The sequence below is a fragment of the Rhinolophus sinicus genome, chromosome 2, assembly GCF_057876585.1.
Source record: "Rhinolophus sinicus isolate RSI-liver-muscle chromosome 2, RSI-T2T, whole genome shotgun sequence".
Taxonomy (NCBI): Eukaryota; Metazoa; Chordata; class Mammalia; order Chiroptera; family Rhinolophidae; genus Rhinolophus; species Rhinolophus sinicus.
Window position 1 is genome coordinate 160,070,046 of NC_142502.1, and position 18,969 is coordinate 160,089,014.

At 37.8% G+C, this 18,969-nt stretch overlaps 1 protein-coding gene and 1 pseudogene across 1 annotated transcript in view; both read right to left on the reverse strand.

Moving 5' to 3' along the window:
* The window catches only part of CAMKMT (calmodulin-lysine N-methyltransferase), a 330,598-nt gene that overhangs the window by 38,835 nt on the left and 272,794 nt on the right, over positions 1-18,969 (reverse strand). Inside the window, exons 4-6 of the mRNA XM_019748655.3 lie at positions 9,048-9,108; positions 7,034-7,088; positions 5,895-5,958 (exon numbers count right to left, since the gene is read on the reverse strand). Of these exons, the coding sequence (XP_019604214.3) occupies positions 5,895-5,958; positions 7,034-7,088; positions 9,048-9,108 (180 nt within the window). The remainder of the gene's footprint in view (positions 1-5,894; positions 5,959-7,033; positions 7,089-9,047; positions 9,109-18,969) is intronic.
* Positions 15,402-16,211, reverse strand: LOC109456343 (small ribosomal subunit protein eS7 pseudogene; annotated as a pseudogene).

Genomic DNA, 18,969 nt, shown 5'->3' on the forward strand with positions numbered 1-18,969 from the left:
GTTCCCCCACACTCCAGCCACACCCTACTCAGCGTTTCCATGGCATCCAACCGATGCCATAATGCGCCTGGTACACCTGTAGCGTCGTATGAGTACATGACTAATCTGTCAAGCAAAACATATTATTTTGTTAGTGGAGGTAATACTTGTTATAAAATAGTCACAGGGAAGTTAAATTATATAACTCAGAAAACCTATTAATAATTTTTAGTAAACATCTTAACACTATATACTTTTATACAATTTATAAACCTGTGACTCCAGGGGGTCAGGCTGAAGCAAACATACGTATTTTTATATTCTAGAAGCCATTTTTTTTTTAATGAAAATATTCACAGCAGTATTTAGGCTGCTTTATTTTTAGAACTGGAAAAGAAATATATTTTGTGGTTTAGGGGGTGTTTTTTTTATAGTAAGACAAGTACAAAGAGGGGAAAATGGCAATAGTATATTAAAATAATACCTTAAGAGATATATTCTGACATTCTGTTCCCCACCCTTTACTTTAGGTCAGAATTTGAGGTGGTTCCTCTAGTTGGTACTGTGTCCAATGATAAATTTTTATCATTCTTCTGTGTCACCTCAGGGTAATAAAAGAAATTCAATCAAATTGAGTCAATACTTCCAGGACAGTTTTGAACTGGATGGACCAAATCATGTTCTCTGAACTGCACCCACCTTCTGGAAGACCTCAATGGGAGGTGCTGGGTGTAAAAAAAAGACTTCATGTAATTTCTCATTAAATGGATACAGCGTAATCACCTCCAATCTCCTTGTCTGGGCATCTGGACTTCCAGAGTTATAGAATATATGCTTGTGGCTAAAAAAGCCAGGATTCTATCTCAAGATTTTATTCTCAAATAAAGCTTAGTTCAGGAGTGGGGCTCCATTTTAATTTTGTTTCAGTTGATTTCCATTCTTAAAATATATACATTTTTGCATAATAATAGTTAAACAAATTACATGTCACATATACAACATTGTTTAAAATATTAGCCTCCTTCTGCGATTAGTAATTGTTATATTTATCAGTAGTTGCATATACATTTCAAGAACTGGTATTGTCCTTTAAGCAAGAAATTATTTTAAAATTAACATTGTGATTTACAAAGCATTACTTTCTTTATTTTTTTATTTCCTTTATTTTTCACTGGAATATCAAAGGTGAGGGTAGGAAACTATACAATTACAATATAAATCCTGTTCATTTTGATCTCTAAAGGTTTTAAAAATTACTTGATGTGACAATATTTGTTAATTTAAAGGCTGCAAAATACTCTTACATGTGCTTATTACTCAAACGAATTGAGTAGATAACACAGAGGTGCTCTGAACTCTTTTAGCAATATCAACTATTATGTTTATGAATGAGATCTTTTCTTCTAGAGGGTGCCAAGGAAATGCAAGATGACACTCATCAAATCATTCTAGTTTTTGGTAAAACAGAATGGTTTCATTGGAAAGAATTCACACGCTGTGAAGTCAAATGAACCTGGCCTTGTAGTGCTGGTTCTAATACTTAGTGGCTGTGTGAATCTGGGTAAATTAACCTCTCTGAGCTCCACCTCAAAAATAGGAATAATGATACTTATTTTATAGGCTTTTAATAGAGCATCATATATGATGAGCCTGACACATAGTAGGTACCGAATTCATGTCAATTCATTATCTTTTTCAATAATTCAAGCAAAAGCTTTGGAGGGATGCAGAGGCCAGTGACAGTAACTAAAATGAGGTTTGGCAATGAAGCTTTATTTTCTTGCCCTGCAACTCCAAGGTAATTCAGTGAACACTTATACTGTAGAATTTAAATAACTAGAGGGAATCAAAGAACATCTGCCCTGTAGATCTGTAGTGTCTTTCCCAGGTAGAAATGTGCTCTAGCCAAGGCACAGTCTGTGTCCCACAAACACAGAGACTTGCTCCATTGTGTCTGCTGCCCTATCTTTAGCACCTGAAATGCATGCAGTGAATACCGGTTGAGTGAGTTTTAATTAATTAATTGAATCTTCATTTTCAAAGCTATCTGTTGAGTTCCTACCCAATGTGGGGCACGTAGAGTCCATTTATGACCCCCCTAGTCAACAGAAGTACCGGCATCAGTATCTCAGCTGCCTGTTGCTATTGGAGGAAGGGGCATGGATGCAGGATGATGCTTGGGCATTCCCAAGGTCTCCATCACCCACAGCACAGGCTGTGCAGTCCACATACAGCTTAATTTATTACTGCCTTACCTCAGGGATTCTGGTAAATAAAATAAGGTTAAGCCATTCTAAATTTCCTTTAGAATGTACAGGAAATTTACCAATTTTTGGAGGTTCTTAGGTTTCAGATCATGATCCAGACTGGGCATCTTATGGGGATAAGATGCTTGTGTCAGGAGCACAAGAAGTGAGACACCAAACTTTGCCATCTTCTGCAGGGAACACATGTGGTGTTTACTAAAGATGGGTCAAGACAGCATGCTTGTGCTGGGCGAATTAGTGAGTGTACCAGAGAAGGCTGCTCACCTTCAGGTGTTGTCATTATACTCCTTATGATTTGGAAGAGGCTTAGTTAGCATCAGTAATAACTCAATATACCATTTCTCTCCCTATTCTTCTGTCGTTGCCAGCACCAGCTACAAACTTTATGGAGTAATTGCTACCTGTGGGCACTTGGAGATTTCTTTAGTACATTAAAAGGGCAGTGCCAAAGAAAAAGGAACATATTTTCACACTATTTTAGGATAAATTTGAGAAGCCGATGAACCAAATGATGTCATTTCCAACTTATCCTTTGTACTCTTCTGGTACAGCTACCACAGCATCTGTAGGGAGAGGCAGCTCTGAGGCAGGGGTTCTGTGTTAGACACAGCCATGGAGTTTAAGGACCAAGGAGAACCTCAGGGACATCTACACATGAGTCTGAGAAAATATGTAGGATTTACAACACTCACTTATACCTCTTTTCAGTATGAATCTCTTTTCAGATATCTTTGTTTAATAAATCTCAAATCAACATCTAGCTTTCCAGGGTCGAGGTAGAAAGCTCTAGAAGACATAGCCAATCCAACTCACACATTTTAAGGAGATAATAAATAACTTCACAACTGGTTGATAAGCTTCTATGATACAAAGATTCAGAACTTATCCTTTCATTGCCTCACATATTTAAAAAATAGAAATAACAGAAGATAAAAAGAAAATATCAGGAAATGCTATTTTTTAAAAAAAATGATAAGAATTTGAATCCTAGAAGATTAAGAGACTAGGAAGTACGACTCAGTTAGATTCATTAAATTCAGAGGCCAAGGACAACAAAAATAATTTTTTTAAATGATGAGAATAACATACAGGCCAATACTCAGATGTGATGTGTGATTGCCAGGTCAATTTTCAATTACATTTCACTGATGTATTCATTTGTTTCTTAATGTGCTCATCTTGCCCATTAAGAATAATTAGTAGCTTTGCTTAGAGATTTTGTGGCTTCTGGCAATGTTTCTCTCCTTTTTTTGTTGACATCCACTTTTAGTTTTTAGAAAGTAATTTTTGGATAATATCCTACAACTACTGTATAATTTAGACTTCCTCAAATTTTAAAGGAAAGATGTAAACAGTAATTTTTAAATGAGTTTGTTTCAATCTATATGCATCAACAGTACATGATTCAGTGAATTAGTTATTCTTACAGAAAGTGGGCACACAAATAGAAAAAAAATAATTAACCTTACTCAGTAAAACTGTTTATGATGAATGCCAGTTGTAAGCTCTGTTAGCAAATCAAGAATAACATTAGGATTAAAAGCAGGAAAAACACATTGCCAATTTTTAAGGCTGTATGCATGCTTTTTTCTCTTAATTAAAAAAAATTAGATCTAGTTACAATAGAAAAATGCACACAAACATAGAATAACTGCATGACAAAAACTGAACTTCACCAGGGAAGTCCTAAGAGAGGAAATAAAACACACTACTAGTTTTGGTCTGCATTCTGAAAGGACCTACTTTATCTACATTGTAAAGTTCTTCCCCTCCTGCCCTTTGGCACCCCGCTATATTAAACCCATTGTAAAACCCAGCACAATAAAGCACTCAGGGCTGAGCTTCTGAAGACCAAATGTTAAAAATCCATTTTCTTGGGAGGGGGCTGTACCAATCATTTCTTTGAAAGGCCGGCAGAGTGAATACAGAATCTGAGATTTCCTCTCTGATTTCAAGAGCTGGTGTGGCATCTTTGCGGTGTGAAACAAAGGTGCGTTAATTAATGATATTAGCATTGCTCCCTTTCTTTGGAAGCTTTGTAGTTTAGCTCAATAATAATTTTAGTACAATTAAATTTACATACTGACTACAGATGCTTCCCATAGTTTGATACAAGTTCTAATTGGTTTCTGATGCTATTATATAAGACACCTGCTGACTTCAGAAAAACCTCAGGTTGCTGGGTACAATATGAAAGTTTCTGTGGCTAAAATGACCTTCTCTTGTCCAATAATCCTGCCTTCCCCCCCTCAAGAGAACACATCCGTTGAGGCTGAGCCAGCATACCTGACTTCCTCTGGCTCTGTGTTCCCTGCCATGTGGAGGAGGAGCACAGTGAAACGATACAGTGCACGAAAGAACTCAGAATAAAGCAGAGTGAGTGAAACAACATCAGCTCATCTTCAGGAATATTTTGAGAAACTTGCCACAGTCTGAAGATCATGATGAAAATCCTGCATTTTAAAAAAGGAAGCACCTTTTGTGATCTCTTTCCCTTGTGTGAAAGGCCAAGACTGTGATTGGCTGTTCTTCCTTTCTGAATTTTTTTTTTTTTTTTTTTTTTTTTTTTTTTTTTTAAGTCTGTCAGGCAATTAGCTGGGTGGGGCTCTGCAGAGCCCACAAGTGCCGCTGAACAATATTAGCTACTGTGCTTCTTGTTCCTCCTTCCTCCTATTTGAGCAGCCTGATGGAGCTGCTGCAAATTTTATTTTCAAAAAAATTACCGAGCATGGTAGACAGAGAGCATCGAAAAAGGGCTTTATGTAAGATGCCACAAAAATCAGAACTGCTTTGGCATTTTAGGGGTCTAAAATTCAAATAAGTAGATTACCTCCTTAAGGATGGAAATGTAAGGCACACCAAAAAAATCCAAAGCAAACATATCTCTTCCTCTTTTCCTCTCAATTTCTAACGGCTGTTAACTGCCCCTGAACAAATCAGTTCGCTGGCTAAAGTAGCCACAAATTATGCTTGCTTTCTTAGTTAAAGTACAGTTCAATTTTCATGAACTCTGTGTACATATTGGTAAAGCATAATCTAATATAATGGGGTTTGAACTGTAATAGCATAGCAAAAAAAAAAAGAGCGATAGCTTTTATAATCCTAAATAAAAGGAAATAATGAAAACCCGGTAGCCGTTTCCAGTGGGGAGATACAGGTAACTCCTCAGCAATTCGAGTGGGTACAATATTACACAGGACACACATACATTATCAAACGCAAGAGAGGGAACAACGAAATGAAGTGGGAAGTTACTTTTCGTAAGCAATATCCAATATTGTAAATAGGAAATCATTGATTTTACACTGGCCAATTTCAACGGAAATACAAGGAAAACAATGTTTGAAAATTATTATGAAACAAATGTTCTTCTTACTGCCTTGAGGGGGTCCAGAAATCATAGGCTCCTGTAATGAGAAGCGATTATAAAAATCTGTGGAAAAAAACAAAAACAAAAACAAAAACCCCACTTAGTCGTACTCAGTGAATTCCATATATTTCTGCTTTTCGTAATGACTTATCATGTGTATGAGGGGGAACTCTTTTTTTAATACCCCATGCTGCCTTTCTTTATATCAATTGTTACTCAGCCGGGGGGGGGAAAAGGAATGAGCACAACAAACCCGTTTTCTATCTGAATAAGGATACTTCTGATGGCCTTTTCATTCCCATCAGTTAACAGAACTTCTTTGACATCTGCAGAAATAGCAACCTGGAAAAAAAAAAAAAAAGAAGAAGAAGAAGGGGGGGAGCACAGCAAACAATGAGCAAATATGCTTGTCTGTGTGGAAGTGAAGACGGGGATGACAAGCCTTCAGTATCATGCTTCCTCACCTATTTCTCTGTAACAATCTTCAATCTTTTTTCATTTTATGTCTGCATTATTTTAATCATTCAATCAAATCAGTCAATACTTTTATCATTCCATTTGCGGGAGCCTCTATCTTGCTATCATTCTGTTCGGTAATTGCATTGTGACAGCGGATGATGGTATTCTGAGAGGCTTTCATTTGTGGGCTTCTGTTTATCTAGTAGAGCCATCATACAAGGCTGTCACTCTGCCTTTCAGCTTGCTTCTGTCTGACTGCCTGATGCCCTTCATATAACTTTGCATTGCAGGCAGATGGCTTTGTGAGGGTAATTTTTTTGTGAGCTTTGACATGCTCGCACATTGGGCTGTAACCTCGACACATTGTGTAAGAGCGACAGGTTTGTCAAATGCCAATCAGTGTAACAATATGCTTTTATTTGTAGAGACATAAAAACTTGTCTAATGCACTGTGCTGCTACATAATATCTCCTGAATACATGACTCAGAACCCAGAGAATGGGGAACGACGTTCCTGAATGGCCAATCTAATTCAAAAGAATCTAATTACTGAGCGCTCTGGATCATGTTTGTTGGTGTAATAATGCAGGCAAAACATTAGCAGCTATATCATGGTGCTCCAACTGTGATTCGCCAGGCTATTCCTGTATCTTAGCAAATGGGACTATAATCTGAAAAAAAAAAAATGCTTTTGCTATGGCAAAGAAAGACTGTGCGAGGCCTGGAATGTCACAACAAGCGATATTGACTACACTGAGGTAAAATGTTTCTGCTCATCGAGGCAACCATAAAATCAATATGATCCGAAAGTAAGTCAATCTAGAAGGTCTCTCAAGACACGGCAGCTTGACCGCAGCTGATGCTGTTGACGGTTCTCTGACCCAGCAGTTGGAGGCCCTGGAACATTTTTCCTTTTGTTCCTCCCTCTGAATGGGATTGGAATTGAGAAAAGACCTACCATGAGCCCAGCCAAGCATGTCATGCCACCCCCTAGCTCACACACAGCAAGGTCCCTGAAAGAGAGAAAAGAAATGGTAGAACCCATATAAATTAGATGAAAACGGTCAGAGAGATATATATGTTACAAGAACAAATTGCCATCTGCAGTAAGAACGGCACTACCAGGAAGTTGTAGAGACATGACTACACTACCTCATGTCGTTTTGCGTTTTAAAAATAATTATGAAATAGAAAAGTCACAAAGCAGGCAAATCAGTGGGGGTTCCCTCATTAGCGTTCACTGCAACATTACCACCGCTGAGCTGAAAAATCTGAGAAGGTTCCCTTTTTTTCCCTTGTCAATGGCTCTGTCTTTTAGAACTAAACTAGCTAGAGTAGCGAAAGATAATTGTTAGGAAAGGATAACACTGTTAATCCACATTCAGTCCTTCAAAAACAGTTAGACAAGTAAATGAAGAATATATGTTAGTGTGTATATACCTACATTATAGTCACATCCACACAAGACACACGCAAATAAATGCAATCTTGAATTAAAAAAAGAAAAATCGAAAACAAACCGAAACATTTTGGAAAGCTGAACCACCCCCATAAAGAACAATTACACAAAGAGCATTTAGCAATTAACACTTAAATCACAATTGACCCCAACACAACACAGTGAATAAACAATGCGGGGACATAATATGGTTAAGCCAGCAAACCCAGGCTAAAGTAATGACTGGGCTCTGACTTCACTGCTCAAAAGTAAAGCAGCTCAGAGTTAAAGCTGACAGGTCTAATGTGGCACTTTGCACTTACCTTCCTCTTTGTGCCTAAATATGTCCTCAACGTGTGACATTCTCGCCCTGGCCCACTGCTCACTGATTGGCGCTCCAGTCAAGCTGAAGCACAGAGAGATGAGCAAATGCCAGACTTCCAGGGCGGCCCTGCAGCCCAAATTCAATACGGCCCTGTTCTTATTTTAGACGCTTAGACTCTTAAGATTTTTTCTTCTTCCCACTTTGGGAAGTTTATTACCTCATCATCAGAAAAAAAAAAAAAAACACAAAAAAAAAACCCCACAAAAAAACAGCGCTAAAAGGGAAGGGGAGGTGGAAAGAGAGAGAAAGGAAGAAGAAGCCAAACAAGAACATTCCTATTCTGAAATACACTTAATGAGTATTTAGTTGTTCAAAGCAATTATAGACTGGTTGGTAAATATGGACCCATAGAGCTTCAAAAAATACATATTATTGACCCAGTCTTGTAAGTACATATTGTTAAAACACACACCATGATAACTAATGGCTTGTCTGAAATCACCCTGGGCTATTCAGGAAGTATATATTGGATGACTTTTATAAAATGAGATTTAAAATGAAAAACCTATATATTTCTGGATCTACCAAACATCTTTAGAATTTGTAAATAAAAGGAGCTTTTTCTTTTTCCTAAATCCCATCCCATGGGTTTGATCTATAATGCACACTGACAGTTGAAAACATTTATTTCTGTAGCATGAATCTGTAATAGTAATTTATATTTTATAAATACATGTTGTTAAGTATATAAAATACCTTTAAAACCAGGGGTGGGATGGTAGCTTTAACTAATAGCTGTAGGGTATTTATTTATCAAATATTCTATAGTGACTTCCCTAGCAGAAGTTTAAAGAATGTCTTTATTTTTTTTGACCTTCACAATCAGTAAGGATTGATTGGAGCTTCACTTTTGTTTCCCCCAAATCAAAGTGAAATAAAAAGCCTTGAGTGGAAATCAAAAGTCTTTGACATATAGCAAAAAGCTTGCTGTGCAATATTAGTACCCAAAGGCAATTCAGATTTTTTTTTCAGAAGCAACATGTTTTCACCATGAACTTTTTTCCTTTGTTTTCTTTTTTATCCCTCCCTCCCTTCCGCCCTCCTACCTTCTCTCTTTAATTTGAAGAATGTCATCATGGCAATCTTTAATATGCAGATACAATACCCCTAATGGGCTGAAAAAAATGTACTTTTAGTGCAGCTTTGTACCTGAATATATCGCTGTGCTTGAGGCAGTAGTAAGCCAAAACCTCTTCAGCCGGCCAGATGCCTGGAAACACAAGAGGATAGAGTTTTTTATTACAGAAGTCTCTTCTACAATCATTCTCTATAGTCATTCTCATAAGAAATGGCTTTTAAAAATACTGTTCAGTACAAGCTATTTCAACTTGAATCAAACTTAACACAATTATTACTAGTAACATAACACACAAGTCTCTTGTTGTTGATTTTATAATGGTGAGATTTATAACCCTCTTCCCAGGAAAATAGTAAAATATCCTATACAAATTTTACTAAATTTCAATCACAACAAAACAGCAAAAACAATAATGACCAAATTACAAATATCAAAAGTTAAATTTTAATGGTATATCAGGTAGATCATAATCTTGTACACATGAACCTTCTTTTCAGCCAATTCACAAGCATCAGTTGAAGACCTATTGTATATGCAGCCCATGTTAAGCAAAAATAAATGGAAAAGTCACTTGCAGGAGCAAACAAAACCACTGAGGGCATTATACCTTTTTGTTTGATTCCATACTAATTTTTTAAAAAAATATGTACAAGTACTTCTTTTCTTCAATTAATAAAAATCAAACTGGAGTATACAATTAAGAAATTTACATTTCACCAACTTTGGCACATTTTGAAATTGAACAATAACCCTACCCAGTAAATTCCATGGATGGGCATTTTCTGAACTCATCATCTGTAAAGTATTTATTAAGAAGACTTACATAGTCTTCATGAATGAATATGAATTGCTTAAAGAAGAGAAGAACATGTTAGGAAATTATAGCTCCTAGTGGTCATCACAGAATGGTAGGGTTATAAGTGCTTTTCATATTTTTCTTTATACTTTTTGTATGTCCCAAAATTTTTGCAATGCGTATATATCACTTTGAGAATCAGAACAAACCACAGCCTTATAAAAATTATGTTTTCTCCAAGTGGATCAGGTGGCGCACCAGGTGTCCTGCACCGCCTGAGGTTGAGAAGGCCGTGCGGTCCTGGCAAAGGGCAGGGCATGCTTGCTGTGTTAGCGCCAAGCACGCTTCTAATGGGTCTTGATGCAAAATTGAAGCCCCTAACGAGATTTAATTTTTTTTCTCCCAGATGCTTCTCTTGCTTTGAGGAGTTAGAAATCCAAATTCAGTGACGAGGATGTCAAAAAAATGGTAAGGAAACTCTTAAGAGAATCAGTGGGTAAACGTATGAACAGCAAAGAGATGACTCCATAGAGCATATGCTGCAGGAAAAGTCCAGTCAAAGGTACTCACTAGCTCAGGCGCCATGGCATTTCTGGTAGGAAATGAGAGTTTGGGGGAGACACAAAGTAAACCAGGAAGAAGTGGTTAGAGTCATATTTAGGAACAAAGTCAGAGAGGCAGTGGCGTGTAACAGTTAAGATCACAGTTAAGATCACAGGTACTTTGGAACCACGCTCATCGGGCTTCAGTCCCAGCTCTGCATTCCCTAGCTGAGTGACTTTGGATATGTTACTTAACCTCTCTGTGTCTCAGGTTCCTCAACAGAAAAATAACACAATTGTAGTATCAACCTCAAGGATTGTTGTGAGGATTACATGAGTAACATATATGAAAAGTATTTAGAACAGTTCCTAACTCGTAACAAACTCAAAGAAAAAGAAAGTGCATTGTTATTGTTAATGTTATTCTCCTGCATATGGGGATAGAAGAGTGGAAGAGAGAAGATGTGAACCCAAAACAATTATCCCAAATAACCAGAACAGACAGAGAAACTTTTTGTCCTACTCATGAGCTTTGTCAGGTCCCCAGAGTCCTAATACCTGGCATTCCTCCACATAAAGACTAAAATACATAATAAAATTCTCTGAAGGAAGAGATCAAGACAGTGTTCTAGACCAAGCGGATATAACCACCACAATAATGAATTTCTTTGTGCATTTAGTAGATGGTTTTGAGGTATAAAAGTATAATAATAATATAAAAAGTATAATGATAAGAGGAAGGGTAGTTTACTAAAATTCAAGCATTGATTAAGTACAAAAATGTGACTTCTCAAGTGTGTAGGTTTTTAAAATAGTTTTCTCAAAAAATTATAGAGGTTGATTTTTAACTAAAGTAAATACAAAAAATACAAAGCACAAAGTTTAAAAATCACCTAAAATTCCACCACTAGTTATACACTGTTAACCTTTTGGACGTCATTTCAAAAAAATCTCTCGAGGCATAAAGATATTTTACACAAACGGGATGTTATCAGGCAGGTATTCGATAATCTTATTTTGCTCCAATCAATATGTGATGGATAGCTTCCCATGACAATAAAACTATACTATATCTGCATCACTATTTTTAACGACTGCCCAGATAGTTTGTCTGCATCATAATTTATTTAACCTCTTGATAGACATTTAAGTTAGTTTCTAAGTTTTTGATATTATGAGATTATGAACAGTAGTACAACGAAGACACATTTTTTTCCCCCAACATATGATTTTTTCTCTCCTTACATTTCCCAAAAATGGGAAATCTGGTTAAAGGTTAAGTACATTTCACATTCTGATATATGAAACTGTCCTCAAAAATTTTGTACCAAACTACACCCCCAATAAGAGTGTTTATTTCCTCAAAGCCTTGCCAAGATAAGGTTTTGATAACCTATTTTATTTTCACTAATTTGTTAAATTTTAAAAGTTATCTCAGTGCAAATCAAAACTATAATGAGGTATCACTGCACACCCTCTAGGATGGCTATAATAAAAAAGTCAGGAATAACAAATGTTGGCAAGGATGTGGAGAAATTATGTAAAATGGTACAGCCACTTTGGAAAACAGTCTAGCAGTTCATCAAAAAGTTAAATGTAGAATTATCACGTGACCAGCAAGTTCACTCCTACGTGTATATTCAAGACAAAAGAAAACATGTCCACACAAAAACTTGTACATAAATGTTTATTGCATCATTATTCATAATAGCCAACAAGTGGAAAACAACCCAAATATCCATCAACTAATGAATGGATAAACAAATAATCCGTACCATGGATTATTATTTGGCAATAAAAGGAAATAAAATACTGATTCATGCTACAACATGGATGGAACATGGAAACATTATGCTAAATGAAAGAAGCCAGACACAAAGGACCACGTGTTACGTGTTTCCATTTAGATGAAATGTCCAGAATAGGCAAATCCATAGAGGCAGAGTACAGAGTAGTGGTTGTCTAGGGCTTGGATGGTTGAGAGTAAATGAGGTGTGACTGCTAATGGGTATGAGGCTTCTTTTAGAGGTGATGACATACTATTCTAAAATTGATTGTGGTGATGGCTGCACAGCTCGGTGACTAAACTAAAAACCACTGGGTGAATTGTATGGTATATGAAATAAAGCTATTATTTGTAAAAGATTTTTCATTCTTATTTGTGGAAATATAATGGTCCTTTAAAACAATATTTTATTTTTAAAGACGTTATACATATACATTATTTGAAGGATCACTGAGTCCTATGAGAATGATTAAGACAAACAGTAACATCCAGCTCCTCTCCTTAATCTTTCTCCTTCCTCAGAAACCACTATTTTCAATTCTTTTTTTTTTTTTAATTTTTATTGGGGAATACTGGGGGACAGTGTGTTTCTCCAGGGCCCGTTAACTCCAAGTCATTGTCCTTCAATCTAGTTGTGGAGGGTGCAGCTCAACTCCAAGTCTAGTCGCCATTTCCAGTCTTTAGTTGCTGGGGGCGCAGCCCACCATCCCATGCAGGAATTGAACCGGCAACCTTGTTGTTGAGAGCTCTTGCTCTAACCAACTGAGCCATCCGGCCGCCCCCTACTTTCAATTATTTTAACTGATTCTCCTGGTAATTCCATATTTCTACATATTTGTATTTTAATTTTTTGATTTTTCAGTTTTAGGCAAAAATCTATGGAAGATAAGCATTTTTTTTTTGCTTTGATTTCCATGCCTCTCTCCGCACCACACGTAGCACACACGTTATCCACCCACCACCACCACCTTCCTAGTATAGATATATTATAATTTTGGTAAGATCACTACTCACTGTCAATTTTATTAAAACCATGAAATAAAACTGAGCCATGTGGTAAACTATAATTGTTTTTCTGTCATCTATAATGTTTTATCCTCTGGAGTTTATAATTGTCTTTCTTTACTCATTAGCTAAGATTTTTATTCAATCCCCAAATCTAGTTGTCTGTGTGTCCTCTCGATACATTCATTCACATCAGGTATTCTATCAGCTCATGAGGAAATCTCCCCTGGAGTCTCTGACCTGCCTTAGTTTGGCCTGAATGCCCGCTATGCCTGGTGCACAGCTGAAATCCTGGAAATCAATCTTCACTCTCATTCCGGGTTTCCATTTGCCTCCTCCTTTGTTCCATCTCTCGTGTCCTGTATCCTTTGTCTTTCTTTCTTGGTTTACTTCTTCATTTTAGTGCAACTACTTGAGAAAAGGTGAGTGGAACCTAAATGTTTGAGAGCTTGCATGCTTTAGTGAGTAATTTCAATCTGGAAACACTGTGGTCTTCAGTTTCGGGAAAGTTTCTTGGAAAGTCCCATTGATTATTTCCTTACCTCCATTTTTATCTGTCCTCTTTCTCTGGAACTCTTATGATTTCGATGTTGACTCTCCTGAACTCATCCTCTTATTTTCTTTCCTGCTTTCTTTCTCATTGTTTTTCACTTTCCTGGAAATTTCCTTCCAACCCTTGTTTTTGTTCTTTTTCATTTATGCTATTGTTGATGGTAGTTCTCTGAATATAGTTCTCTTTGAGAGCATCCTATTCCTGTTTTATGAGGGAAATTTCTTTTTTAATTATTTAGAAATATTAATTATAGTTTGTTTTAAGTTTTCTTATCTTTATATAGTCTGTTTTCTTCATGTTGTTTTTTTTCCTGTTTATTGGTTTTGGTACCTGTCACATTAAAAGCTTTCCTCAGATATCTGATAATTCTTCATTGTTTGCTTAAATGTAATTGTAGAAAGATAAAAAAGCTGATTGGAGGTGAAGAGGGCTGAGTGTGTGTGTGTGTGTAGGGTGTGGGTGGAGAGGCTCAGCGTTTAGTTTGCCTACGTCACCTAATCCCTCCACCCTGTTTTTGGTACAGTCTCTGATTTCCACTGTGTGTGGTGTCCCCCAATTGAAAAATCCTCAGTTTAACCCTTTCCAGAGATTAAACCTCCTGTTCTGTTTGGAGTACAGAAGAGGAAATTACCCAGTAGCCTGGAATAGGGATATAACTGCTTCTTAAATGTTTTCAATCAATCCTCTTTACTTTAGCCCCTATTCAACTCCTGCTTTTAGAATTACCTGGTACCAACAATTCCTGAGCCTTTCAAGGTTTCAGAAGCAGGAATAGGGTGGGTTCTCAACTTTCTCAACTGTTGGCTTTCTCATATCTGAGAAGTCAATGACTTCTCATCCATTCATCTTTCCAGCTTCCGAAATTATGTTGTTGCATACTCCATCATTCTGTTACACTTGTGGGTTTATGTCTTAAAAACATCCAGTTACAGTGGGTTAGTGAGGTTTCTGGAAGGAATTAATTTTAATGCATTGTTCAATTTCCAAATTTATCTGAAATCTGGAAATGTATGGCCTTCTGAATGTAATTGTTTGTTGGATAGTTCTGGAATCCAAGATACAGAGTAACTATTCTTATTTCTCATAGGGTACCATCTTAGCATAAATACTTTAAGCTCTGAGTGATGGGATTTCAGTACACATTCTAGAAGAACAGTGACTAGCAGGGCTTAGTGGAACAGAGAGAAACTCATTGGAAAAGTGAGGAAAATAATTTTTAGGGGGACATACAAGCCAAGGACAGTAATGATGAGGGTTTTTTATGCTCAAGACTTTCATGCTCCATTAATAATGTTGTAGAGCTTTATCAATCAATTATAGGCACTTCCACTATATTCTTGACACCTGACAAAGCAGATTAGAATGCCCAAAGTGGCATTTAGAGTAGCTAAGTATTGATCCTCCCAAAAGCATCACAAAACATTTTAATTAATAGTTTATTTTAGATAATGTTTTCTAAAGCATATGTTATGAATTAGGACACTTGTTTAAAAGTTATTCAGAGGTACATAGTTTCCTATTCCTTAGTATTTTCTGTGTAAATCGAATTAGTTTAACTCATGGTAGAAAAGGCCTCCTTCATCCACTGGGCCTCCATAAAAGCATTAGCTGAAGAAGCACTCTATCTGGAAGAAGAAGGATACTATATTATACTTGGGTTTTCATGGTCATTTGGTCTCACTCATTTTCTTTCGAACAAAGGGTTAGTTCCCTGCAGATGCTTCTGTCAGAACTGGGCCTGTCAAGTCTGGTAGACTTCAGAAAGCCTATATAGCTGGGCAACATTAAAATATGAACAACTAGCTGTCTATGTATCAATAATGACGGGGAAAGTTGGTAATATGATTTAGTTAATGTATGTAACCATGTTTTTGTTGTTTGTGAAATAGCTCGTTTAGAATTGTGTGTGTGTATGTGTGTGTGTGTGTGTGTGTGTGTGTGTGAATGATGTTTTATTTGGTCATTTTTGTTTACAGCTGAAACTCTGGGAATTTAAAATTAACATCCTTGCGCGTGAGATTCTCACAGACACCAGAAAAGGTTTCAACCTTGTGTGCCACATTGTTCTGCTGGGCTTTTTCCAGGTGGACCTTTACCAGCCCGTTGCCGTCCAGTTTCATGCAGATTCTCTTGCCCACAGTTTCACTTGGGAAAACCAAGGCCTCCAGGATCACGTCATGCCGGCTGTCAGAGGGCGGCTCCTGGGACGCTTTTGCTTATTTTCCGTATGGCAGTTTCGAGTTGGCTTGGGCAGAATTCTCCTCTGAGCCATAAGGACCACGGGCTTCCCACTGAACTTTTTCTTCAATTCGCGTACTATCCGGTCTTGGGTTTTCTGGAAAGATTTCAGTTGAGGAACAGGAACAAAGATTATAATAGCGTTCTGACTGCCAGAAACTTCAATTTCCTTGGCGGCTGTTATATTGGGCTCCCGAAGCTGTGCCTTGGGGTCCGAGTTCATCTCCTGCTCTCGGAGAGCCTGGGAGATGCCGGACTCAACTTGTCCAGCTTCTCGCCATTGGTCTTCGTGACTTTTGTGCTTGAACTGAACATAGCCTTCTCCTTGGTGAGTGCTGGCCTGGGAAGAGCTAGTTTAGAATTATTTTAAACGCCAAGTTTTGTGGTTATTCTGGAAAAAAACAACACATTCACTATTAACCTGAAGGCTGAAGAAATCCTAAGATTAACTAATATTAGATGACTTAATATCTATTAAACCTCCTCTTCTGGTTGGTGGGACGACAGAACGGAAATTTCATATACTTGTATAACTACATAACTTAATATCTAATGAAATTAGATAGTAAGAGACATGTTCTCAAGTGAAGCATGGGTCCTTCTAGGTCATTTTCATTTGAGAGCTGTTTGCTTCCCAAGTCCATTTTAGCAGAAGTCCTGAGACTTCAACAGACAGCATCCAACAAGCAGCTCTGCTGACTCCCTCTTCTCACTCTAACACTTGTACTCGCCTCAGCTCTCACAGCAGAGAGGTGGTTTTTCTGTGATCAGCTGATGTCCACCCAAGCAACAGCTTTCTTTTCCCTCTTTCAAACTCAATGACCATGTCCATCACGCAGGAGTCAGACGTAAGGCCTTTCTCAAATCTGAGACTCCAATGGAGAGGCCGGCATACCCTTAGCTAAGCCATAGACTCTTCCGGAAGAAGAAATGCACTGGTGGATATTACTAAGATGAAAAGCTGCTTGTGCTGGAATGGGTAAGTACATCTTTTGGACAGCGTTTACGCTCTGTCGCCTTTTCCTTAAACATTTCTGCTTGGTCATTGATACTTCAACCCAGAATGGAAGTCTGTAAGAGGACTACAGAATGCTCCATATGTTTTTATTGGGCATCTACTATGTTTCAGGCTCTGCGGCTCAGCAGGGAATGAGACAGCGTGGTGACTAGGGCTTTAGTCTAGTTAGGGAGGGAGACATTAAATAATTACACATATAATGTGCCTACTTATAATTGTAATAAATGCTATACAGGAAAAATAGAGGGTGCTTCTAAGAACATATCACAGGAGACCTGACCTGGTCAGAGATGAGGTTTGGAGGGGTCCATCAGGAAACACTTCCCTGTAGAAATAGCGTGTAAGCTGAGACCCAGAGGATGAAGCGCCAAGTAGAGGAGGACGAGGGTACAGGGGTGGAGGGATGACCCATAGAAGGGGAGCCCCATGAAATAAAGCTTTGAAGAAGAGAAGAGCTTGACTTCCAGAAATGGAAATAGGGTCAGTCGAGCTGCAGAATAAATGAGAAAGGGAGAGAATAGTACAAGATGAGACTGGAGGGGTGGTTAGAGGCCAGATCCCACAGGCTCAAAGGCCATGTTAAGAATTTTAAACTGCACCTGAAAATAAATCATGCCTTTTAAGCGCAGAGTAGTCTGATCAGATTTATATTTTATAAGATAAGTCTGGCTACCCTAAAGAAAATAGATTGAAAAGGGGCAAGAGGACAAAGGGAAAACTAGGCAGGAGGCTACTACAATTACCTAGGTGAGCACTGATGGTGGCTTGGGTGATGGTTAGTGGAGACGAAGAAAAGTGGGAAGATCTGAGCTATATTTAGAGGGTAAATTGACAAGACTTGTTAGTTAATTAATAGTTAATCAATTAATTAATAATGAAGAGGGTGGTAAGAGAGAGGGAAGTGTCAAATATGACTTAGATTTATGGCATGAGTAAGTGGGTGGGTGATGTACAGCAGACATATAGAGAATTTTCCTTCAATTTTATATAAACTGAGGCAATTGAATTCACAGTGCAAAAACACTAACTAGGGGCGTAGGCTGTGATTCTGGCTCTGCCACTAAAAGTCTGTGTCGTATTGGGAAGTGATTTAGCCTTTCTGAGATACCCTCAACTGCAAAATACGAGGCTTGGGTTAGATTAAATCTAGGAAGCCTTCAAGCTATACGAAGCTATAATAAAGAACCAGATCTCATGCTCTGGAGTTAGGCAGAATTCAGCTTGAATACTGCCTCTTACGGTTGCATGACCTTGGACAAGCTACTTAAACTTTTTAAGCCTCATTCATTCATTCAACATACTATTATTGGCAGCCTGTTCTCGTAGCTCGGGACACAGCAGTAAATAAAACAAAGCCCTTGCTCAAACAAGTTTAATAAAGGCAATATACAATAAACTAGGTAATTTCAGATAGTGAAGAAAATAAAACGTTAGTGAGATAGAGAATAACTATCAGGGATGCTACTTTAGCCAGCACTGTTGGGTAATGCCGCAGCTCTCCCACTTGTTAGACAAAGGAATAAAAGTACCTAAACATAGAATTGTTGGGAGGGTTAAATGAGCTAATGCATGCAAGGACCTGAGAGCAGTGTCTGGCACATAGCAAATTTTTTACATTAGCTTTATTGTTGCTGCTACTGTCATTGTTATTATTTTGACTTGCTTCTATCCAGGGAATTTTATCAACCTTGATTATATTTTTGGTACTTTCAGGGAGACTATTATTCCCAATTGATAACCCACAAAATCAACCCAAAACTTGACTTTGGAAAAAGCTGCCCTAGTTACGGGCACTTTGAAGATGGATCCTAAACAAGAATTCCGTATGTATGGACGATATTTGTTCAACACTTGTCCTCCCGCTCGGACCCATTAACACACTTGCTCTGTACAATAAGCTACCAAGTGCAGACCTCCCTCTGTTTGTGGAGCCAGATCACAGAGAACTCGGGCACACGTGGGTGACACAAAATGTTCGCTTAGCCGTGCACGGTGAGCAGGTGGAAGCTTGCCCTGTGGCTGTCTCGCATTTGTGGAACGCTGACTGCTGCCCAG